The sequence below is a fragment of the Platichthys flesus genome, chromosome 4 (assembly GCF_949316205.1).
Source record: "Platichthys flesus chromosome 4, fPlaFle2.1, whole genome shotgun sequence".
Taxonomy (NCBI): domain Eukaryota; kingdom Metazoa; phylum Chordata; class Actinopteri; order Pleuronectiformes; family Pleuronectidae; genus Platichthys; species Platichthys flesus.
The window spans coordinates 20,976,768-21,001,745 of NC_084948.1; the positions used below are offsets into that span (position 1 = coordinate 20,976,768).

Consider the following 24,978-nt stretch of genomic DNA (forward strand, 5'->3'; position numbering starts at 1 on the left):
AAAATTGTGTTTATAGTATGAGCAGTGTATTAAAATGGATGTAGATTCTGGGTTGCCACTCAATTTGACCATATTTTGAGTGGACAACAGTTAACATACATCATCTACTGCTACGTCCTTGCCAATGATGATGATGGGGTGTCTTACCCTCTGTGTTTCATACTCTTCTCCCCAGAGAGTAAGTTATAGTCTTCAAGCGGTAACGAGTAAAAACCATAGACAGTTAAACGGAGAAAGACTTGTTTTTACAATTTGAAGGACAGATGATATTATGACTTTGGCATCAGATGTATTTGTTGTGTTTGACTAGAAAAATGAAAGAATTCCCTGTGAAAATGTAAATTTCTTATAAGCATCAGCATATGGTTTACGATGGAAGCTGTGAAATCTTCAAGAATCAAAAAGGTAATTAAAAAAAGTGACCTGTCTTATGACATTTAATGACAAAATATCACTAAACTTAACTTAGTAAGGACATTATCTCCATCTACAGGGCACTGTACATTTCATGCTCTGCAATCAAAAGACCTAGAGGAATATTTTTGATATTTTTCTAAACCGGCAAGTCCTTTTAATATGAGAATCATATTAAAATGACTGACTATAAATCTTGTAGAACTTAAGCGACCAAAAATATCCACACCTATTTTGCCAGTCATTCATAATTTTAGTGTTATCTGTGATTGGGACCTTCTCTGCTATACTCCCAAGATATTTGAAACTTCACTGAAGAATGGCTGAGGGACCAAATTAGTCGTTATCGCTGAAAATACATTTCCCAACCTCTCGTTCAACATCAGCTGGGATTGGCTCTTCTTACCCATGTCTGAACTGAACATCAGTTAAACAAATCATATTTAATATCTTTCAAAAATGAAGAACAAACAGTTATTTTCTTCCTTGAATAAAATAATCCCTGAATAGATTTGCCATTTGTATGCAGTATTGTAAAAGGAAAAAACAACACCTTTTCCTACAAAATGACACCTGCAATTTATTTTCAGTTTCAAGTTGTAACGCATTACCACATTGACAAGTCTGAGAGAATAAAGAAATATTCACACGATTGACAGAGAAAAAACACAGGAATGGTACACATATACCAAATGGTGCTTGAGATAAATCTAAAAATTGGAGTGAACAGAGGTGTCTCCGGTCCAAAGCCAATGTGCATCTTGCTCACAAATTTCATTGGGGAGTTGTGATCATAAGTGTTTGTTGCTGAATATACAGAACAGACAGAATAGGCCTTATTCACTGTCACTGGCATCACTGGAGTCTGAGCCTCTCTCACTTCCACTTCCGCTCTGAGCCCGGGTATCTGAATGGTCACTGCTGCGGTCGCTGTGTGCTGGAGACGCACTGCGACTCCGGCTGCCCCCCCTGTTCCCTCCTTCGTCCTCACTCCCGCTGCCCTCTTCCCCGCTGCTCCTGGCTGAGTTCTTAGGCTCGTTGTCGTCGTTATCCTCGCTCTCATCGTCGCTGCCAAAGATCTCTTCCTCGTCCCGCAGCTCTCTGGTCCTCTCCTCGCCACTTTCACTACCACTGCCGCTAGGTTTCCTCTTCCTCTTGTCTTTGTCCCCATCCTCTTCCCTCTTTTCTTCTTCTTCTACTACGACTACTCTGATCGGTTCCGGCTCTTCCTCCTCCCTCTCAGATTCACTACCAGAGTTCTCTGCTTCACTGCCGCTGCCCTTCTCTTTATCATCACCTGGAGAAAACAATGCAGACACAACACAGCACAGGTGGTGAGTGATTTAGCAGAAACAAGGACAACATTAGTAGAGTAGGTAGACAGTTCAGTAAAAATCTAGTTAGAGAGAGCATAAAACCAAACTGACCAGAGTCCTGCATGTCTTTGTCCAGGTCTTCTTCATCTTCTGGCTCATGGTTCTCCAGCTGAGCTTTACGTGCATCCTGAGAATCATAATAAGGGGATCATCGGTCATCACAAAACAACAAGGATCAATTCAAAATTAAAGCTCATAGCCGTTAAAGCTACATATCAATAATTGATTACTTTTTTATGCTGAGTTTTTCTGTAAAGCATCATTACATTTAAAATACAATTATATTGAGATGACCAAACTAACACTCAGATGCATCATTACATGTTCCAAGCCTTAAAAAAAACATGTGAATGTGTATCGTCGATAACAATGAAGAGGAAAACGTTGAGCACACTCACCTGAGCCTCAAGCTCTTTCTCGTTCATGTCTCTGTGCTTACAAACCAGCACAGCGTTTGTGGTGGACGCTGATCCAGCCTTTGCTCTTCTCTTGCTCAGACGCACCCTGCAGGAGAGAAGACAGGCTGTCAGAAAACAAGGCCAAACAGCTTCCATTGAAAGCTCCATAAATCATTGGGGATAGTCCTGTTTGCTTTGTGTGTTACGGTTTGTCATCAGTAACAGACATTTCAAACACACCAGCTGGATTTATTACTACAAAAACAATATTTCCTTTTCACCTTGTTGAGGTGCAACAAGAACTCTCTTCTCCGATCAATGACTTACCTTGTCTCAAGCTCATTGTAGTAAACACCATCTCCATCTCTGAAGATAAAGAAGTAGTTCTCCTCATAACCCTTGCTGGCTTTGTTCTTGACATTCCAGTTGTACTCCCTGGCAATCTTGTAATCATATCTGAAACACAGAATATCACATACATTTAGCAGACATGTTAAAGATGGAAAATTCACAAGATTGTTTTGAAATGCCTAAAAAAGATCCAAGATTTTCCTGATGCAACATCTCTACTTACAGATCCTCAGGAGAGTAATCCAGGCCTTCATCAACGTCTCTCTTGCGCTTGCGAAGTGTGTCCTCATTGGGCAGGAAGTAAGCCACGAATTGATTTCCTTCTTCATCCATCATACCTCTGTATTCAAGAGACAAGAAATGTGCATTATTATTTCAGAAATAATTGAGCTGTAGAACCAAACATCCACACAATGGATAATCTGTAGGCACCTGATCATGGCCTGAGACATCATTTCCACTCCTGCTGGTGCCGTCATGTCTTTGGGTGCAGGATCAGAGTCAAAGATGACCTGAGCACATGGATTGATCCACATCTGAGGAGAGAAACAAAAGCAATATTAATGAAGCTCATAAGGGTGCCCAGGGAATTGCCAGATTGATAATTTTTCCCCTCACAACACATGCCCTGCCACAGTGCATATGGTATTCAATTTGGAAGCATCCACACCGACTCCATATGTGGATAAACTGTTAAGAAGATAGCTCACCTTGAAGTCAGGGAACACAGGTAGTACCTCCACAGGAGTGACTCTGGGTTTACTGTAGTGCTGAGCAATCTGAGGAGAAAAAACAAAGCCTTTTAATTACCCACCCATACATGTTGACCACTTTGGATAATGTCCCAATTTGTATCTGACAGGTGAACATTACAAACAGTTTTCTACTGTACAGAGCAGCTCTACAGCAAAAGCTTTTGAGGAAAATGTCTTTTTCAATCTAATACTTGTATAGGCAGATATTGTTGCTTGAGGTATACAAGATTTAAAAAAAGATTTATCCAACCTCAGAATATCTTCACTTACAGATTTCGAGGCATCCTCAAACGTCTTCTCAATAGCAGAAATCTGGCTGTCTCTGTCTTTGTAGATCTCTTCTTCTGTAAACTGTTGTTTGACAGACACACCGATCCTAAACACAACACATATCCAGATTAAATACACTGAATCATCTTTATATTGTGTAAGTGGTTTTAAGTTAAAAAGCAAAACCAATAACTTACTTGACTTCCACTTTCTCATTGCAAACTCCATATCTGTTAAACTCTGTAGAGATATACTCTGTCTTTCTCATCCACGGGACCACTTTGGCGTGTTGCTGTGACCTTGAGAGAGAAAACAAAATTAAACCAAAAGTATCCACATGAATTTACAATATTGTCAAGTAGGCAATTAAGTAGACTTACCTCTTCGAACTGGATGGAGCCTGGATGTCCTCTTCCAAGAGTTTTTCATCAGCGGGATCCAACAATACTATCAATTCAAAAGATTGCTTCAGTCTACACACACACATTTGAAAAAGATAGTCTTCCGGTAAGAAAATAGGTTTGTGATCACAGCTGAAGACTTACTGTTGGGGTCAATGCGGTATGTGTCTGGGTTGATGAGATCAATGGTGACCCCAAGGTCTGGCTCAGTCAGGAGCTCGTGCTTGTGTTGCTTCTCTAGAGAAGTGGCTTTGTACTGTACGAACCTGCCACAGCAAACAGACAAATTGAGGCATGTGTCTGGGTATTTAAGACCTCATTCAGACCTAGTGTTTAAAACTGAGTGATCCCGCCATAAGTGGACAACAGGTGTCAATGCATCCTGAATGCATCTTGAGATCTGATACATCACATCCCCCCCACTCAGCTGATGTCTCTGACCCGCTACAGTTTTACAAGGACTCAAAAGTACTTTTACTCTTCTCATTGCCCTTGCGTTGCTTTTTGCAAACTGACCACTACACAAACAAACGTTTTGTTTTTTAACATTAAATTACTGCTCTGTGCTTTGCATGGCTTCACTGAGCCCCTCCTGACTCTCTCTCCCTCTTCAATCTCTATTGCTGATACAAACACATCTGTACTCAGCACCATTTGAACATTATATACAGGAATAATTAAGACGTTTTTATTTACATAAAAAGCTGACCACAATTTCACAGGAAAGATGTTAATTCCCGGTCTGGACACTAAATGTTTATTTCATCCCCCAAATGTTTCCTTGGTGCACGTAGAGACAGATGACTGATCTATTGACTGTATTTACCGGTGCTGATCAAACGGATATGTGATGAACTTGGGATCAAAAGGGATGTCGGGCAAGCTGTTGCAGTACTTCACTCGACAGACGACTCCTGACCTGTCGCGGGCACAGAAGGAAAGTTGGGGTTAGGCGGTCGATTGCACACGCTTCAGTAGAATGACAGTTCATGTTACTGCACGTGACTGCAAACACAAAACAGTGTCAAATCCACTCACCTCTCTGGGACAGTTCTGTGTGAGGACGGCCTGCTGAGAGAGAAAACAGCCACATGTGAAATCTTCAACCAACACCCATGATCTACTGCTTGATTGAGATCTTGTTGATGGCTGAACTGTTGTATCCAGACGTTTATTGTGTGGTGCTCTCGTATAAGAAAGCTAAAATTGATGGCATACTTGTTGCATTAAATTATATTAGGTTGTGATGCTGTACCTATTAATGGTCACTGGAGTGTGTTTTTATATTGCTTCCATAGACATATCGGGTATATTCACGTTATCTGTACGTATCGGGGAAATACAGCGTCTTGTTTTCTGTTTACGTTTCCTCCCAGATGTTCGCTCCGTTGCTGTTAGCACTCGGGCTGGCTAACCCTGGCTAGCTTACACTAACTCTACCTACCACTAACAGAGTCAGCCATTTTATTTAAATCCAATGAGAAACGGTACAATGGCAGTAACTAGTTTTCAGAAGACAAACAATGTGATTATTGGCTAACGGGTTAGCCTAAGTTAACTTGACGTTGCGCGTGCTTGTTTATCTCGCTAACTAGCAGCGTTAGCTAGCATTGCGCGCGACCAAACACACGCTATGGACTCAAGGCTGGTTTAGCTTTAGTGTCTATTTGGATTGTGAACCGCAAATTAGGACAGTTAGTTGGTTAGTTGGCTAGTCAGTTTAACTTACCTGTGCCCGTCTTCTCGTTGAGATTGTGTTTGAATCGTTGGAGCCATTTTATTGTTAATAACAAAGTGCTCGCAGCTGAAAAAAAAATTCTCTGTTTGCGCAAATAATCAACACAAACTCGCCTGATCTCAAACTGTATACCTTATCCAAGTAAAACTAAACTCCGCTGCTAAATCCTCCCTCGATCACAATGCATCTTAATTCAGTCCTGGAAGAACAGGAAGACCCACAGCTCTTAACGTGGATCTGCTGTTTGGTGAGCGCCACCTACTGGTCCGGCATGTAAACCAATATTGTGTAGACTCTTCTTCTTGGATGTAGGCACACGAAACGGTGCAATAGCGTGTTGCTGCCCCCTACTGTTTGTTACCAGTGCTCTTTATGATTACGCATGTGTGTTTATATTGTCCAATGCTATGTAGACAGTCGGTTTCATTCATTCTGGTCCAGTTGTGCATGTTTAGCAGATTGCAGAGTAGAACTGTTCCTCCAGTTGTTCCCAGGTCTCTGAATAGCTTCCTGCACTGGATGAGGATATGTTTTACTGTTTCTGAGAAATCCAGAGTCCATTCATTATTCCTAACTCTGTTGTCTATTCACCAAAAGCATGCGTTTAAAAATCCTTAAAATGTTTATCTCAGATACAATCACAGATCAAAAATATCAGCAGTTTTTTTTTTAAAGCAAACGCTTTAATGAAAAGAGGACGAGATGGAATCGAAAAAAGATAAGACAGACAATATCACAGGCTTGCAAAGCGATACGTATTTATAAGTATCTAAAAAAATACTTGTATTTCATTAAATGGATATGGCATTGACAAATTGTTTCCATTAAATGATTCATATGGGGGTTACACTCTTATCCCCACTATTATTTTCCACAATAACACAAATCTAGTTTGCTCCTCTTTGACATAAAATTCCTTGGATCAGATTCCATGGCTTTCAGTCTTATCTCCTTATTTTCATTAGCACACTTGCCATGGAGATTGCTCAGTTATCACCTGAGCTCAGTGTAGAATGACAACAGAGCAAAATCCATCCACAAACAAAAAAAACAATGTCTCTGAAAGCTCTGGAAAATTTTAAATAGAAATATTGCATCTGTTAAAAATGAGCCTTCAAGCTCAAATAATGATCCTCCTGATGCCGTTTGATTTAGTATAGGTGAGAGTTCTTGGTGTCAAAATTATAAAAATCCTTGAACAATAAACAACTCTTCATAATACTCTTTGCTCTAGGTCCTGACTTACATGAAAACCCCAAGTACATGACTCCACCACCAAAACAATAAGCTCCTTGTTAAGCGTGCATCATCACACATGCACCAAATTTTCAGAAAGCTGCCAGCAACATTCATACGCCTCATTAATAACAGATTCACTGCAATCTGACGGTTAAAACATACATTTTTGTAAGTCGCTTTGGATAAAAGCGTCAGCTCAATGAAATGTAAAGTAAATATAGCTGCAAACAGTTACAATGTCATTGCATAGAAGGGTAGTGTGATCAAAATACCATCTCAGTATTACTCTTCAAATGGGGTTCATGAAATGAAAGGACAATGATAGGAACTTTGTATTGCATTTTCTTCGACATTATTTTGCTTCACGAAAAATCTGAAAGTGAAAATGTTACAATTGGTGGAGGTGACACATTAATCACTGCGGATCTTCCTGTTCATAGTTATGCCTTGAGTCATGCTGCACTTCACCACCTATTTTTTTTTAAGTGGGCCAACATTACTTATGTTAACAAGGGCTGTGCAAAGCAGTGTGATATGTTCCCCTGTCACATAACAGCAGCACCTCCTCCATTACGTGTCTTCCAGTTGACAGCCTGATCTTTTCCTGACTCAGTCTCTGTCTGCATCCGTGTGTCTACTTGTTGGAGAGAGAAAAGAGGTCAGACCAGGCACACACAGCTCAGATTTCAAAATAAAATATTGTAAGGTCAGAGGAAATGTTCATACCGGCTTAACATGTATATCAGTTGTCCAGGATCCTCTGCGAAAACCCTGCAACATTCAAAGAAGGGTTCCATTAAAAAATGAAGCTCACTAACCCATGAACTCAACAGTGATTACATAATGGACATTGTCCATTAGGTTTTAAGTGTTTTTCCATCCTTCGGTTCATGACAGGACTTGAGGACCCTTAAGGTCTAATTTTGGGCCTTATCAAGGAAATAGATGATGTGTAGCCTTTGCGTGCGTCTCTTTCTCCTCTGTCAGCGGAGGTAAGTTATTATTGGGGGAAAGAACACATCGATCACAGGCTGTCTTTGCCTCTAACTGATGGTGATCCGGTCTAACTTGTGTCACAAAGCAGATTGTCACCTGGGTGGGTCATCTCCAGCCCTGGGTTTTCCAATCCAGCTACAGGTGCATTCATGTGAAACTGTCTGGCATGTTAATTACAGGACACACTATCAGCAGCGTGAATGAACACTTCAATTGAGTTTGAGTGACAGAAGAAATAATGTAGTCACCTAATTAAATGGAATAAAGCTGTAGAAACACTTCAAGTTGTTTAAGAAAATTAACACTAACAGATACAAACAAGTGTGAGAATTACTATAAATATGAATTCGTTTTCCACAACCATATTAACACAAGTCGTACCCATCTCCCCAGTGGTAAAAGCCCCGGTCCTGGTAGAACATGCAAAGAAACAGCCACACGCTTATTGTCTCCACCCAGAAGATAACAAACAGGAACCATAGGGACGACAGCAGGACTTCACACAACATCCTGGAGCTCTGTGAGGACAACACACACACACACAGTAGAAACTTAAATTGGTTGGCCGAGGAGAGAATGTAAATATGTCCACTAGCAGAGGCATTGCCATCAAATTCATGCAATCTAGTAGAATTAAAGCTGTGAACAAAATATAACTGCTTTGAATAAACTTAAGTAACTTTCTTTTTGAGTGTTGTCCATTGGGACGGTCAAATCTGTCCCACGGCAGTTTCACAATGAGCCGAAAATGTTTGGATGATTACTACATACTTCTGCTTTGAACAACTTATTGACGCATGTACACAGAATGGGAAAATCCCAAATAATAACATCACTTTACATATGACCTGGTCTGATGTCATCTGTCCTTGTCTTTTTCTACGTCACCTTAAATATGTCCTTCTTCCTCAAATATGTGAAGCGTCTATGGAACTAGGCGCTATCAAAATTTAATTTATTGTTACTATTATTATTATAGTCTATCAACATATAATATAAGCATTTTTAATATCTCTTATATCACAACACACACTTCCTGCTCTCTCTCATGTGACTGAATCAACCAATGAGAAGCCAGAAAGGCCTCAGACTGGTAAATGTAAAAGAGCTGCAGAAGCAGATTCAACACATCAGTCCTCCTGTTCTTATGATGCTAGTGTAAAGATTGAAATATGTATGTTTTGTACAGGAGCACAAGATGTTAAATGCTGCAACACGTCACTTGTAATTTAAACCTGATGTTTGAAAAACTTTGCTAACATCCACTGTTTTAATTTAGCTGTTAAAGGAAAGTTAGCATATCAGTGTCGAGACATTCCAGTTAAACGTCGACGTTTAATGCATCAACAACACGGAACTTTACTTTAATCAGCGACGTTGTTGTATGAAAGGTAAAATAATCTGGTGATAACTTTGCTCTCTAGTTAAAGTCGACACACAAGTAGCAGTGCTAACCAGCTAGCTAGCTAAAAGCTAATTGTGCTGAATCCTCTTGTGTGTTAGTTTGAGGGCAAAATCATGACGTGTTGTTTTTAACATTATAACTGATCACATTTAAACATTTAATCAACGCATCGCTAAAGTTACGATGTCAAAGTTTGAAACGACGCGTTTGGAGCAGATGAAAACACTGGTGCTGAATCCAGCTGTTAACATTTCATCTGTAATAATATACTAAAGGTTGTCAGTTCAGAGGCAGGTGCTGCTAAATAAAAGGTCCATTCCTCTTTACTCACTCAAGTCAAAAGATTATCGAGACGACATTCCTGCTCCAAGCTGCTTAAAGCCAAACATTCACTTTGTTTACAAAGATCATCACAAGTCACGTTGCGTGTGTTTCCGCTTCTGGGACCTGACGGTGACAAGCTCTGGCCCGCGGCCCCTCAGAGGTCCGGACACTCTCCTTTGAGGCCACAGACTCATTCTGCTTCAGAGGATCTGCTGATGTTCTACAGAGGGACTTATATCTGAGAATGCAAATATGAAAGTAAAGCTGCTCTCAGACTTCTGTACTTTTTGCCCGATCACCATTTGATTTACTTTGAGTCTTCTTGGTGTTACAAATATAAAATCCTTGAACCAGAAATAAACTCTTCACGATTATCTTTGCTCTAGCTCCAGACTCCATCAGCAAAACAATAAGCTCCTTGTTCAGAGTGCATCATCACACATGCACCAAAATATCTGAAAGCTGCCAGCAACAGATTGATTGCTATCTATTGGTTAAAACACAAATATAGCTGCAGACAGCAACGACTGTGGTTGCATAGAAAGGTAGTGGGAAAATATCATCTCAGTGCAAGTTCTCCAAATGGACTTTAAGAAATGAAAAAGAACTCGCGACATCCTTTTGCATCCTAAAAAAACTTAAAGTGAAAATATAAATGTTACAATGGTTGAGGTGAAATATTAATCATTGTGGATCTTCCTGTACATAGTGGTGTCTATTTATATGTTCTTTTTTACATATAAATTGTTTTATATTTATTCTTGCACAAACACAACACAGCAAATTACTGCTATGCATGAACCGGCTGGGCAATAAACAGATTTAGATTACAACGCGTGACCAATGCAAAAAAGTGGAGTCGATAGTTTGTGGGGATGGGAGCCGGCAGAGCAGAACTAGTGATCCCTACGGCGTAAGGAATACGTTACCTCCTGCCTCTGCCTTCGGTTCTAACTCTCAACTAAATCAAGCAAAGAATTTGATGCTGTTATGCTGCTGCGTTGTGCGTGTGTGAACTGCAGAGAATGTCCGGGGGTCACAGAGTTCCACCACAGGAAACGTCTGAAAGCAACTTATGTGAGAACACTGATGTCTGGTTGGGAGCATTGGGACTTTCTGCAGCATGTGAGGGTTAGGGGTTAGAAGATCCTCCAGAGGATTAACAGCAAGTGAGTGGGCACACACTGATGAGGTTTCTATAATGCGACTGATGCAAAAAAAACTCACTGGACATTCTCCAGAGTTGACGTCTGATAACGTCTCTAAGCATTTACACATTATTGTGTAGGAGACACTAGCAAATGAGGTGCAGAACACACACACAGACACAAGGTAATTTATACTAAAATTACTTTATTACAGCTGATTTCTGTTCAATATCCCTCTGCCAACACAATAGTAAATATACAAACATAATAGTAAATTTGATTCTATTCTTATTCTGCTTTGTGAATCTTTTTACACAGTTTAAATCCACTTTTAGTACTTTACCATCTCTTATGTAACATCTTCATAATCTCTCAGACATTCAACAAGTTCCACCATCTATACATTTTAATACAGGTTATGAGTTGTAGTGGTAATGTGCCAAAGAGGAATACTGACACCTTCCAAGAAATGCAATCTCTTTTCATTATTCGCCTGTCACCTAATCATCTGTTCAAGCCTTTTTTTTTTACTTTGGGCACGAGACGTGAAGCAACTTGCTTTTTGCCATGTTTCATACGTTTCATGCCTTCCGCCCAATGCTTGGTGCGACCATGGAGATGAGACAATGCAGTGGTATCTGGGCTTGGCAACTCGGGTATGGCACAGTGTTTGACCATAGAAAGGATCGCCATGTTCAGTTGCTGATTCTCATTCAGTATCCCATATGCTTACAGTCAGTAGGACTAAATTTGACATCAAAGTGTAACTAAAATAAAAAAAAGTTTAAACAACAAATAAAATCCAGGTTGGTGGGGAGGGTCTTATTACTGACGATAATTGACAACAATATCCAGACTCCCTCACACACACAACACTGACAAAAGTGAACAAAACCTGTGCATAAAAACTTAAGGTTGGCATGTGTGGGAGGTTTGTTGGGCCCGACATTGAACGTCTTAGCCTTGGCTTTTGACTTGATGTAAGATACCAATAATGATAAGCATATCCCCTTTTATAGAATATCAATAAATCAGAAAATAAATTATGAATTAAACCTGCTGTGTTGCGGTAGCCGGAACAAGTCACTTGGCTTTCAAGAATACAAATTATGGATTTTGGGACCAAACCATATACAAGATGATATAATGCATATTTTCTAGGTAGGATATATACACACGGTAAAACTGAAATCCCACCGATTTAACAAAGAGACCCAAACCTTTGTGTGTCCTTACATGTGATAGGACTATATCACAGTGTGACATTGAGAAAGAGCCAGCCTCGGAAATAATGGCTCTGAATCCGAGTGGAATGGGGACAAATTGGTCAAATGTTTGCAGAGTGTGTGTGTGTGTGTGTGTGGGGGGGGGGGGTTATAGAACGGCCGTTTGTGGCATTTAGAGGAGATGACAGCAAACACATGCATATGAGGCATTTAGATTCTGTACACAAGACCTAGAATATCTTCCAATGTATATATATCCAGACAATTCAACACCATTTGAACTTTGAGAGTGAAAGGTTTGCTAATATCACCATGTTCTGTCAGTTAAATAGTTAGTTTTACAAATTATTTTCTTAAAATGTGAGTTTAGTCTTTAAATGTTTTCTTTGATAAAATATACACTTATACATTTACTTCCAGCTTTTTGATTCGGGGTGGGGGGGGGAGCATATATCCTTAATATCCATAAATCAGAATCCTTAGAGACCTTTTCTGTATGGAAATGGAAAAACCTCACTTGAACGGGGAGACTGTTAAAAGGTTAGCGGGGCACCTGACTGAGCCAGTGATATGTCATCAACCAGAGAGAAGGAGTTTATTCAAATAGGAACAGTTACAGCTATCAAAGGAATACCCAAGTGCTTTTGCCACATTTATTTGGTACATGGCCGTTTTTCCAGCGTGCGTGTTGACCCCGATTTTACTTCTACACGAATACACTACAATAACATATCATGCGTGTGAGTGCATTATTCAATCACCCTTGTTCCTGGGCTCTGCTGAGATGGTGTGGCATCAATAACATTTTTTGTGTTACTTAAATAAGCCCCAACATTGTTTTTAACAGTGTTGTAGTTTCTTTGTAGTTGCGAGCCTGCTGTCATGGTCATGACAATTCCTTATGCTTCCTGCCTGCACATAATGAACTCTTCAATTAACTCAGCTCAGTTTGTTTAATGGAAACTGGAACTAAAACATTTCTTAGAAGCTTCCTCCCATTTTCTATTTGCAGAGGAGATAACCAACAACAGCTTACACTCAAACACATTCAGAACACAGTAAAAGCCGCAGAACTAGAAAAAAAATTGTCACTCATACTGCACTGTATCATACACTGGGCTTTTGTCCATATATGGAAAATTGCCCCTAAAAAAAACTCACAGCACAGGTCAGCTTGACTCCTTAACTTAACAGCTTACGTACCAACAAAACACACACCCACCAGGTGTTTGGCGAAGAGTCTACGGTAACTTTACATATATTTAGCTGTATAAAGTGCTTTGAAAAAGGCAGCAGTTTTAAAAAGGCACTAAAAAAAAAAAATCGACAGGTCAATATTAGCATTGTTGTGAAGCCAAATTTGTCTCCCCCACCCCAACCACACAATAACTCAACATGTACAACCACATTCTCTGTAATGCAGGGGTGTACAAGTTACACCTACATTACAGTTACTGATATGCACGGATAATTTTCTCAAATGATTAAGGCTTAAACCAACTCCACTGCATCCACAGTGAACACAATAACCTGGCAAATCTATCTGGGACCTCTGGACTTAAAATAACTTGTGTTAAAACAGATTGATGAAAGTATTAAACTATAAACAACTGGGACTAATTTAAATCAAAGGTTTAAAAAGGCACTGTAATAGTGTAGCATAAGCCTAGTTTAGAGTTAAGATTAGTTGTTGTGGCTTCAAATGACTTAAGTCTCATTTTGGCCTATGATCAGGAGATCAGGTGAATTAAAAAACTAAGATATAAAACTGAGTCTGACTTCTCACAATGACCATTACAGCAGGCTCGTGTTTCAAAAGCAATACCAAAAAACACAGACCGATGTTTGCTGCAGTTCTCACCAGCATCAGAGGATCAGCCAGTGTATAAATTAAAATGAATTGGGTAATTCGAGGAGGGAGGTACTAAACAAAACTGATTGTTTGATATACCACATTTCTAAAGACATAGTTAACACATGTCAAAGACTTTTTAACAGTGTTTCATGTGCAAAATGAGAGCAATGGCTGTTAATAGCACAACACATATTCCATAAATTCCATAGGAGGGAGCTGTAAATAAAAACAAAAAGGGAGTATTATGTGTTGACACTCAAACTGCTTATATAACATAGAATTTAAGGATCTGTATGTGTGCTGATAAACTGCCTTGTGGACGGGCTGTGCCTTTTCCAGCCCTTTTGACCTGAGCAACATTTATTTAATCACACATCCACATCTGTACATGGGAGAAATGGAGGGGTGTCACAGAGAGAGACAGAGCAGCGGAGCTCAGCCAATACCCTGCTGCGTTTGTTGGATTCTACCGTCTCCACACACAATGCTGACTCCATAGCTGACGGGGGATCTATGTGTAGGAGAGGTGTGACCCGTTAGATATTTGAGACGTGACACTGGTACTCCTGCTCATTGCCTGCTCACTGCGCCCCCCTGAGGGTGTCCTCCCCATTGCTTGGGGGCTGTTCTGTGCACCTGCACTGCTGCGGGACACCAGGGATCCTGCTGACGGGTGGCCCCACGGTGATGGACTCCCACCTCCCTGCCCCCAGCCCTGCTGCATAGATGCCCCTCCTGGACTGGAGTGATAAGAGTGAAGGCTGCCTTGGTGGCTTGACCCTGCGCCTGAACTGCCACTGCCCCAGTGTGGCCCTTGAGAGCTCCCAGATTGGTGGTACTGATGATGATGACTCCAGCTGCCTGAAGCCCCAGGAAAGCTGTTGTTGAGGGCCTCAGGGGAGATGTTTGATAGCACCATGTTGCTGAAGCCCAGGCGCATACTCTCTGAGTCAAAAGCCTCAATTTCTCGGGCTTGACGTTCCAGCAAGCTCCGGATTCGCTCCAAGCGTTCATTCTGCAAGGACAGCATCTCCTCCTCAATCTATGGAAAACAAGAATGTTGTTAACAACATCGTCCATAGAGGTCTTTTCACAGCAGACATTTTAACCCTAACCCTAACCCTGAGTTCCCCCTGTATTTTCTCCAGATTAACCTAAAAGCTGTGATTGAGTAGTTGATTTTCAAAACATTTTAAACTTAAATCCTTCGTACAACTATTGAGTCAGACCAGTGTTAATCACCAGATGAGAATAAAGAATAGAAAGCAACCTTCTGTTCGAGCAGGGCCCTCCTGATTGACACTCTCTGCTCCAGGTCCTTCCTCTCACGTTCATGCTGGGCATCTGTCTGCATCTTGATTTTGCTCTGGTAGGCGTTGAGAAGCTCCAGCTCCTGCTGTAGCTGCATTCGAAGGGCTTGGCACTGAGCCTCCTGAGTCTCATCCAGACGGAGCTGAAGACAGAGACACTTAACGTAAGGGTCCAGGGAATATAATTCAACCACTAATGATTTGGAAACATCCTCCAAAATGTAAAATAACATGGTGCATTCATGGTAATTGTCTTTCTACACAATATTAAAAGTCCACATTCCTGGCAAAGCAAGACTTACCGCCTGAGTTGAGAGCATCTCATTGATGGAGTGGTCATACTGCTCAGCCAAGATGGCGAGTTTGCGGTGCTGCTCCTGCTTTAGCCGTTTAAGGACGGCCTTGTGCTCGGACTTTGGCGTGTTCTCCAACAGATGGTTCCTTAGTGCTTTGTACTGTCTGGTCTGGATCTTACATGTGTCCTGGAACTGCTTCTTTATCTGTAGCTCTTTCGACTATGTTGAAGAGAAAAAAGGACAAAATTGTGTTTTCTTCATATTTAAACATCGAACAACACGAAAACAAACACTATTTTCAATATTATCATCATCATTCAAATGAGCTTGTCTGTTCAATGTTAATGAACATGCTCAGAAGCTTATTCTAACCTTGAGGCTCTTGGGTTGCTGGCGAACCTCCATGACATGTTTGCGTCGAAGTTCCCTCTCCCTTCTCTTGTTGTACTCCTGCTGATTGTGGAGTTCGGTCTGGTGCTGCAGGCGGATCAGCTCAGCCCTCGTCTTCTGGATGTTGTTGAGCTGGCGGAACTCCAGTTCTTGCATGGACTCGTGGTGGCGGAGAAGCATGGCATGCTCCAAGTCCTTCTGGGTCTGACGCTTGTTTAGTTCCTTATTATTTTAACCAATGCAAGGATAAAAAGGAAACAACAAAAGAGATAAGGAGGGGAACATTTAAATTTGTTGAGGAACTTTTCTATTTTTGTGAAATTTGAAATTCAGCAGTACAATGTAGGACAGAGAACTGACCTCTCGTACTAAGTCCTGTTCAACATTGTGGCGAGCAATCAAGATCCTCCGTTTGAACCTGCGGCACTCCAGTTCCAGGTACTGCCTCTGTCTGCGTTGTAGATTGGCCTCCTCCTCTGCTTGGAAGTGTTGGAAGTTTTCTTTCTGCTTGGACAGCCACTCCTGTTTTTCTTTTTTGGGTGTTGACTGGTTTTCATTCAGCTCCTAAAAGGGCAGAAAGAGCACAGGTTACTGAGAGAACTATTTTCAAAGAACTGATTAGTGTTTATTAGCAATCAGTAAGTTAGCTGAAAGACATGCTTACACAGGGCACTATATAAAGCAACAATGCAAATTGTTTCTCTACCTCTTTAAGTTGCTCCTTGCGAAGTTTGTACTCCCGTTTTTGGGATTCGAGGAAGCTGTTGAGCTCTTTCTTCTGCTGACTCTGGATATGCTGTTGGAACTTCTTTTCATCATTGCTAACGGTTTTTGCCTGTTTGAGAAATACATATATTCAATCAACATGATCTATTTCCTACTATGAGCCACAGCAAATTACAAATTTTAGTGAAGACATAAATAAGCTGAGCCAATACATCTTTCTCCATCGATGCCTGGTGCTTCTTGACAAGTTTCTCCATCTCCTGGGCAAAGCTATTCCTCTGATTCTCCAGCTCCTTGTCCAGTCGGAGTCTGTGCTCATCCATCTCAGCCTTCAGCTTGTTTTCCAGAGCCATCAGCTGCTTCTGGTGCTGCCGTCTCATGCGCTTGTAGCCCAATATCTGCTCCCTTAACTCAGAATCCTGCTCGTGCTCTTTAATCTGGCGAGTGAGCTGCCATTGATAAGACAAAGAATTTAATTTATATTAATGCTGGTTGGGTGTTTTTGAGAGAAGTACATAAAAGAGAAGCAACATAAAGTCCATCCAAATGTATAAAAGTTTCAAGCAGGATCACAGCAATCATTTTCATTCTATACATAATTTAAATACTTTTTTCAAACCTTACAGGATTCAATGACTACAAGGACTATACATCAAGACTTTTAACAACCCATTGAACATTTTCAGTGGGTATGTGAGCAGTTGTTTCAGTTATCAAGCAGTTACTTTAACCATCTTCTTATTTAAATTGCAGATATAATGACTGTGTTTTTACCACTGAGGCTGTACGTATTGTGGCAAAGTGCTCGCGGTTTCGTTTTGGCCGTGGAGTTTGTGCAGGTGGCGACTGTTGCTCAGTTGGCCGGGTGTTAGGTTCAGACTCTTGATTATATGCCTCTTCATCCTGAAGGGGACACAAAAGGCCCAAGAGGAACAATCAATTAAAACAAACAACTACTATAACCAATTATAAACAGGTTAAACAGGCCAGGACCTGATCTTCTTACCGGTTTGAGGTGTATGACAGAGCTGTTGGACATGACTGTGTGGTCTCCCTCCATGTCAACCTCACTCTTGTCATCACCTGCATCTGTTAGACTGTTGACGGAGCTGCTTTGGGAACTGGCACTGATTGACATACTGGGGATTGATTGGTTGCTCCCAACGCTGTTCACTGTACCTGTCCTACCCACATTGTGTTCTGGCTCCTAAAAATAGGACACATAGCAGACAGTGAGACGGTTACAACAAGGCTGTCTGATAACATCTGTTTAAACACTGACAGCCTCGCTAAACTGGAGATGCAGGTTAGAAAAAGTCGAGACAGACCTCCTCTTCATCTTGTGCCTCAGTTGAGGGGCCATTGTGGGCTTCCTGGAACAAGAGCTTCTTCATTTTGCGATATTGCAGATTGTCCAGCTCCCGCACGGCATCCTTTGTCCTATTTATCAGGTCCATTAAAACCGATTCTGGTCGTTCACGCTGGACAAATGCATGCTGGGGGAAGGACACAGAATACACCTCTTGCATTAAAATCCTGTATTCTACTGTGTCTATAAGGGTAAGCCATTAATCATAACCTATCCGAATGCCTGTCATAGAATTGTTTTGATTCATACCTTTAACAGCTCCTCGGAGTTGGGCCTATCCTGGGGAAATTTCTGAAGGCATGAGTCTACAAAGTTTCGGAAATAATCCGTCCTAAAATTGAGAGGTGAAATTTCGGGTAAATTTATACAATTGTTTCTATACTTTGTTGTATTCAGGCTTAATGGTTTAAGAAACAAGAAATCAGCTGATAAAAGTGTAATTCTTAACTCACCATTCACTAGACAGCAGCATGGGGCTCTCATTCTGTGCTATATGGTATAAGGCACTCATTGCATTCATGTTGAAAAGTGGAGGTTTTCTCTCAGCTGCAGGTTACACAGAGGAGTCAGATAAGAAAATTTTTAATTATGAGACAATGAGGAACAACATGTATCAATAATAAACAAATTAAAGGAGCAAAACTCTCACTGGCTGTGAGATGTTGGTAAAAATCATAGACATATGTGGAAGCAAGGAATACAAAAACAGTGACTGTACCTAATTCAATGCAGGTTATTCCCAAAGACCAAATGTCCACCTTTCCATCATATTGACCCTCGTCCATAGCTAGAATGACTTCTGGGGCCATCCTGAGAAAACAAACACACACAGCACAATCAAAATAAGTAAATTGAAATTGAACAAAAAAATATTTTCAAACGCTCTGCGAGGAAACTTTAATATACTTATATAAGTTTGTCGCGTACCAATATGGAGTCCCCACAAAGGAGTTGGCAGGGCAGGCAATGGAGGCAGAACCAAAATCTGCCAGTTTAACCTGCCCTGGCTCTGTCAGCAAGATGTTTCCTGCTTTGATATCTCTGTCAAACACAGAACAAAAACATGTTAAAGCTCCAAACAATAGACAGTTGGCCTGAGGGCACTTTATGCCAAGCACGCGCCTAAACACTCAAGACACTCACCTGTGTATCAAGTTATGGGAGTGAAGATAAGCCAACCCTTGAAGAGCACCATGGGTAATTGCAGCTATTTCAACTTCTTGCAGAGGTTTCTTGTGAACTGGAGGGTAACATTCACAGACAGTGATGTAAATCCAGAGAGCGGTAACAAGGTTTACATTGAAAAGGGAGTCTACCCTCTCAAGTCATGCAGCAAAGATTACAAGTTTAAAACGTTTTCAACTCACCTTCCAACAAATCGGAGGCAGAGCCGAGACAATACTCCATAACCAGCTGCAAGGAAATAAAGAGCGGTCTGTGTGAATGCATTTTCTTTTACCTGGCAGTATGTACAACAGTGTGTCCGTTATCACTGACACTCATGGTGAATCTTACCCAGGCTGTGTGCTCTCGCAGGTAACATCCTTTATACTCTATGCTGTTTGGGTGTTGTATGCTCTGCAAGAATTTCACCTCCTTGATTATGTCTTGCCATTTCTGTGAAAACAGTTAAAAGCAGAGCAATATATTAACAACTGACATAATAAACATAGTTACAACGACCTATTAACATGATCGAGGTAAGTCAAAGATAGCATACCTCAGTGGACTGCTTTCCACTATAGGACATCTTCTTGATGGCCACCACCTCATTTGTCCGTGAATCACGTGCCTGAGTAATGAGCAACATTATAATTAGGTGGGATTGTCACCTTCATTATATCAATGATGATGATCTCATTGCCACAAACATCATGACAACACAATCTGTTGCTGTTACAGCACAAGTCTCAGTAAGCTGGCTGACATAAAAGCCATCAACGCTTTTATCCGCTGAGGGATAATGTTCACATTACAGGAATCACAAAAGCCAAGTCACGCCCCCAACAAACATCAGAAATGTAAAATATCACATTTTGTTTTTACTTAAATTTTTGCTGTTAAGTCTGATTGTAATGTAGTTGCTAGCTGACACATTGTGACAGTGATACTACAACAGAGCTACAATGTTAGATCATTTGGAAATAGTTTAAAATAATTGAAAGGATCTAAGATGCCTTTTTTGTTTAGTCTACTCAAATTGGAATACTGAGGAAAAAAAGATTCACCTAATTTTCAGAACGATAATAATGGTGGAATTCATTACTTATATGTAGTAATGGTGCAGATATAGCAATGGAATTTTACATTCACAAAAAACAATAGCAGTACACTCAGATGTATCTAATGAATTGAGCCAAGCATAACTTTTACACCCCCCTAGCCCTCGACCTCACTGAAAAGAATGAGAAGGCTGCATTTTCAGTTCAGGTGTCAGAATGCACATGGCGTTAGGCTTGAACCTTATATTGAGAAATACTCACAAAATATACAGCACCGAAGCTTCCATGTCCGATCTCACGCAGATCTGTGAAGAGCTTTTCTGGGTCCTCCTTGTAGAAGAGCTCAGCTACGTCGGGGTCCTTCAGGCTCCCCGCCCGACTGCTGTTGGGCATGATGGGGAGTTGGGGGGCGATGCCGCTGCCGCCAGCAACTATCTGGGTCCGCGACAGCGACTTGAGAGCCCCCACCGATGTCTCATCTGCAGGACAGTGGTCTCATATGTGTTCAGAGCTAAAAGCACAAGGGGAAACAAGAATGAGTACAGTGAAAGAGATACAGCAACAGCAGAGTGGTATAAGCTAATGTGTTAACGTGTGCCCAATAACAATAGAAGTACAATGTGCTTCATAAGTGGTGTTTGGATGTTTTTTGAGCAAGATGATCATATTTTCTACCTTAGCATGTTACAGTTTGAGTTATATGTAATATGCAAGTATAACTTCAGGTCTGTGACAGTTCATGTCTGCAAAAACAGAGTCTATTAACGAGAGCGAGAGGAGGCGACAACACCGACTGAACCATGATGTCAGGTGCAAAAGTGGAGAACGGGCAGTTAGAAATCCATAAGTAGCAACAGATAAGTCTCCTGTTTCCATAGTAACAGCAACCCCAGCGAGGAAAATAGTGGGCTGCGTCCTAACAACCTCTCCTCACACCTTCAGTGACTGGTATGTGGACAGATAGATGTGTTGAGGATACAAAGAACCAGCTCGAACAAAGAAACCAAGGTAACAACACACTGCTTCAGTGGGAGACGGATGCCGACTCTGAAAGAAGAAAGAAAGCATTCCAGTGACAAGACTACTTGTTAAACCTGTAAGTACTTGGTAAACATAGATTCTTTAACATACCAAACATTAGCCATGTAACCTTCCTTCAAGTGATCAAGAGTCAGTTCAACAATATATCAAAAAACAAAACAAATTGCCAATAAAGAAACTCACAGCCACATCTAAATATAATGCAGATTCACCGTAAAAACTTAATGTAGTAGCTCCTCAATCAAAAATACAATAAGCCCCTGTCATTGCTAAAAAAAGTGTTACAAAATATTAAGAACATTTTTTTTTTGGTTCCCTACATAAAACAAGCCAATATCATCAGCATCATCGATAACACTAGAAACTTAAGAAATGTATTTTATTTCCCCCTTTAAACTTACAGAAATTCACAAAATATACCTTGTGTTAAAACAAATTCACCATCAGACTGAGATTGTTTAACCATTTGTTGCCTATTAAATTGTTTGTTACACAACTCCCCTGCTGTAATACAGATGTAGACTGTAAAAGATCACTGAGGAAAGTTTACTGAGTACATACGGCTCAGATGATCCGCTGCAAACAGATGCAGAGCTGACGCTGGAGTCACAAGACTTCTTTCCCAGCCTGGGAGAAACAGCCCCCAGTTGCAGCAGACATCTTTTGTCTCACAACAACACTGAACAACTCACAATTCCACAGAGATGCAGGCACGGCCGTGAAATAAAGCCTCATTACCATGTGGGACTGTGTGCCTCTTTACTGCCATTGTTCGGCACTACATTGTCGCTCTTGAATGAGCTTTGTTGTCATATGTCATGATGGCATTTTCGACCGTGGACACGTGAGCACAAAAGTGAGTGATGACAACTGATACCTTCATAAAAACACCCTTTGCGTTCCAGCTAGCACACACACACACACAAACACACAAGAAGAATGCAGCAAGACAGGACAACAAAGCTGGAGGGCTGGAATTCCCAATGTATGCCCTCATTGCTCTGCATTTCTCAGCATTTCCTGTTCGCACGGCTGTGGGGAGGTAGGACTGGGCGCTGGTGAGCATTTGATGATTATATGTCGCTTCGCTTCACAACAGTGACATTCACTCAGTCGTGCGATGCAGATTTGGACACAGTCAAATACAGGTTTAGTACTTCCATATCATGCATATGACTTGTCATTTAAAACCATCAGTGATGTAGGATCAGTTCAGCCATTCCCTGAAAAACTGGATCTCCCTGTGACACCAAACTGTGTTTCCTCAATCTTTTAACCATCCGTGTCACAAGGTCAAAACCAAACGAGAACAAGCCAGAGTAGGTTTATGAACATTGATAGAGTGGAAATCAGGCCTAACCAACGTGAGGGCAGGTAGACACACGTTAAAACAATAGCCTGACAAATCCACACAATCATAAACTAATCAGAGTTTCGTCTGAGATCAATCCCACCCACCCACCACTGTCATATGTGGGGCAGCAGATATGACATCCCATCGTACCTGTTGGCTGGCTAACTCTTCGCTGGAGTTACCACACGAATGGGATTACCCGGAGCTCTTAGTGGGGATTTAGTAGAAAGTTGTCGCTTTCCAGCAGCTGCCTCCAGTCGCTGTCACACAACAGAGTCAAACATACACGGTACCCCCCTACCACCGAACCGTGAAAGACCCAACAACACCACTGAAACGTGCGCACACAAGCCCCAACTGGACCCAGCGTTCCCTGGAAGTGCTAGCCTCACAGCAAAAGTTGACGCTAGCTAGGCTAAGTTACGTGTCATATGATGAAACCACCCGGGCAACGCGCACACGGCCCGGGGACGTGGATAACCGAGCGAATCGTGGAGAGTTAAACCGACCTCATAGGCCATTTTACCCGAAACTGCCACATTAGCGGGCTAACTTGTGAGATGTTTGCTAAGTTAGCTTAGCCAGCTAGCTGAAACTCACCCTCCCTTGACAGGCCAGGTTTCAGCGCCTCGGATAATGTCGTTAATTCAAGACAGTTCGGGGGTTATGAGAGTCTTCCGCCCGTTTCATGCCCGCCCCGACTCACGCTGGATCCTTTGCGGGGTTTTGGTCGCTGTCAGTCGGCTACAGCGCACTGGAGTCGTTAATTATCACAGCTTTAAAAAAAAAAAAAAAAAAAAAGATCCCCACCCTTGAAGTATCTGGGGAGCCGGAGTAGTCGAGTCCCACTCCCAGGCAGGTCCAAAGATGGCTGCCGAGCGCTCCGCCGCCGCCGCCTCCCTTCGTGGAAACACGTCGGGGGAGAATGTGAGGGAAGTTCAAACCGCGCAGAAACACCCATAAACAGGGCGAGGAAGGCTCCGCGGGGTCGTCGTAAAACAACGTAGACTGAAGCTAGCAGGCCGCCATGTTAACTTAGTTGTTTAGATTCGCTGTAACTCCGCTCCGAGGTCCGTCCTCCCTCCACATTCTGTGAACAGCAGTTCCGCCCTGACTGTGGCAGTAAACTCTCTCTGACCCAACATCCAGAGGCGGGGACACCGGAATATACATTTAAAATAACGCTTAAACTATATATGAAAATCAATGCTGGACTCGTATAAATGTTATTTTCATTCAAATGTTTTCTCTGATCATTATGTTTCTTTTTTCAATTTAAATTCCTGATTGATCCATGGAATATGTCACATAAAAAACATCTAACCTTTCAAAAGATAAATACTTGCCTGTAAACATTGACTTTTCATAAATGCTTGTTCCAATTTATTGGTGAACACAAGAGGTTCATATCTATATAAGAACAATGAGACACAAACAACAGCATGCAAATATAATTGGAGCAGCTCACAAATCCAAATTTATTATCAAAGCCTTTGTTACAGTGTTTCCTGGAACAAGAGCAATATTTGCAGTCACTGTGTCGAGTCCAGTTAAGACCATCAAGATAACATTTGCCGAATCAGTTAATCGACTCATGAAGTTGACAGCGTGGAAAGAATAAACATTACAGAAGACGATTCTAAAGAAAGATTCTAAAGGCATCATTAAATGCCGCCCTCGTCAAAAAAATACCTGTAATTTGTTTATTTAGCTATTAATAGTCTAAACATTAGCAGCCAAATTTTTTGTCGATCAACATATTGTTCAAGAAGACCTAATTTTTGCAAAAATAAATAAAAATGCAGGTGATCATTCTCCTTCTATCACCTCCACTGACTCCCAGGACCTAGTGGCCTTCAGTGTGTCCAGTCTCATCCTGTCAGCAGTTGAGATGACAAAGTTATCAGAGGCCTTCGGGTGCTACCAATAATACCTGAGGCTCCTAATCAAATATACACTGATATACTCTGGTCCTGCTTATAAAGTTTTTGTATATGTAATGTTGTTTGGTCTGTTATTGCAAGATGTTGGTTATCATGTGGCATGGAAGACCATTCCCACCCCCCCAGCACTGATTCACCCACAGTGTCTGATCGCAAGCTGTTCCTTCCTGTAACTGTTATACTTTAAAATAACCTCTGCTCCCATGTTGACCACATGTACCGTATATATATCTCACTCTTGCTATCACCTAATTTAACTGTGCTATAGTCATTTTCCGTCAGTGCAATTTCAATATGATATGTACACTACCATTACACTGTACTCGGTTGACACTGTACATATTACTTTCTATCTTTATTATTCCTTGCATTGATATTTAACTTTTTACTTATTCATTACTTCAACTGAGTGCATTTCACTATCCTATACT

At 41.2% G+C, this 24,978-nt stretch overlaps 2 protein-coding genes and 1 long non-coding RNA gene across 5 annotated transcripts; all 3 read right to left on the bottom strand.

The window, feature by feature from the left end:
* Positions 1–981: 981 nt before the first annotated feature.
* paf1 (PAF1 homolog, Paf1/RNA polymerase II complex component) lies at positions 982–5,943 on the bottom strand. Of its 2 annotated transcripts, none has more exons than XM_062386614.1 (14): positions 5,695–5,943; positions 5,004–5,033; positions 4,792–4,884; positions 4,110–4,231; positions 3,945–4,011; positions 3,762–3,863; positions 3,565–3,670; positions 3,250–3,318; positions 2,972–3,075; positions 2,763–2,879; positions 2,516–2,644; positions 2,189–2,294; positions 1,842–1,917; positions 982–1,711 (listed from the first exon to the last, which is right to left on the bottom strand). In XM_062386614.1, exons 1-14 carry the CDS (start codon positions 5,739–5,741, stop codon positions 1,251–1,253), a joined length of 1,629 nt encoding a protein of 542 aa, XP_062242598.1. In that variant the 5' UTR covers positions 5,742–5,943; the 3' UTR covers positions 982–1,250. The 2 variants fall into 2 exon arrangements, with proteins under 2 accessions (XP_062242598.1, XP_062242596.1); XM_062386612.1 differs by having other exon boundaries at positions 5,004–5,036.
* A 496-nt stretch (positions 5,944–6,439) lies between these two features.
* On the bottom strand, positions 6,440–9,818 carry LOC133952158 (uncharacterized). Its single transcript, XR_009920520.1, has 4 exons — positions 9,675–9,818; positions 8,320–8,456; positions 7,669–7,713; positions 6,440–7,576 (listed from the first exon to the last, which is right to left on the bottom strand). It is a non-coding gene; the product is annotated as an uncharacterized LOC133952158 (long non-coding RNA).
* Positions 9,819–11,000: 1,182 nt separating this feature from the next.
* On the bottom strand, positions 11,001–23,696 carry taok1a (TAO kinase 1a). Of its 2 annotated transcripts, none has more exons than XM_062385699.1 (20): positions 23,415–23,696; positions 20,471–20,720; positions 19,708–19,779; positions 19,503–19,604; positions 19,355–19,400; positions 19,131–19,227; positions 18,915–19,028; positions 18,706–18,797; positions 18,440–18,533; positions 18,237–18,318; positions 17,947–18,114; positions 17,625–17,825; positions 17,393–17,521; positions 16,831–17,067; positions 16,599–16,727; positions 16,253–16,456; positions 15,875–16,114; positions 15,509–15,721; positions 15,167–15,349; positions 11,001–14,938 (listed from the first exon to the last, which is right to left on the bottom strand). In XM_062385699.1, the coding sequence occupies exons 2-20, from the start codon at positions 20,600–20,602 to the stop codon at positions 14,408–14,410; spliced, it is 3,066 nt and encodes a 1,021-aa protein (XP_062241683.1). In that variant the 5' UTR covers positions 20,603–20,720; positions 23,415–23,696; the 3' UTR covers positions 11,001–14,407. The 2 variants fall into 2 exon arrangements, with proteins under 2 accessions (XP_062241683.1, XP_062241681.1); XM_062385697.1 differs by having other exon boundaries at positions 23,205–23,696.
* Positions 23,697–24,978: the final 1,282 nt, after the last annotated feature.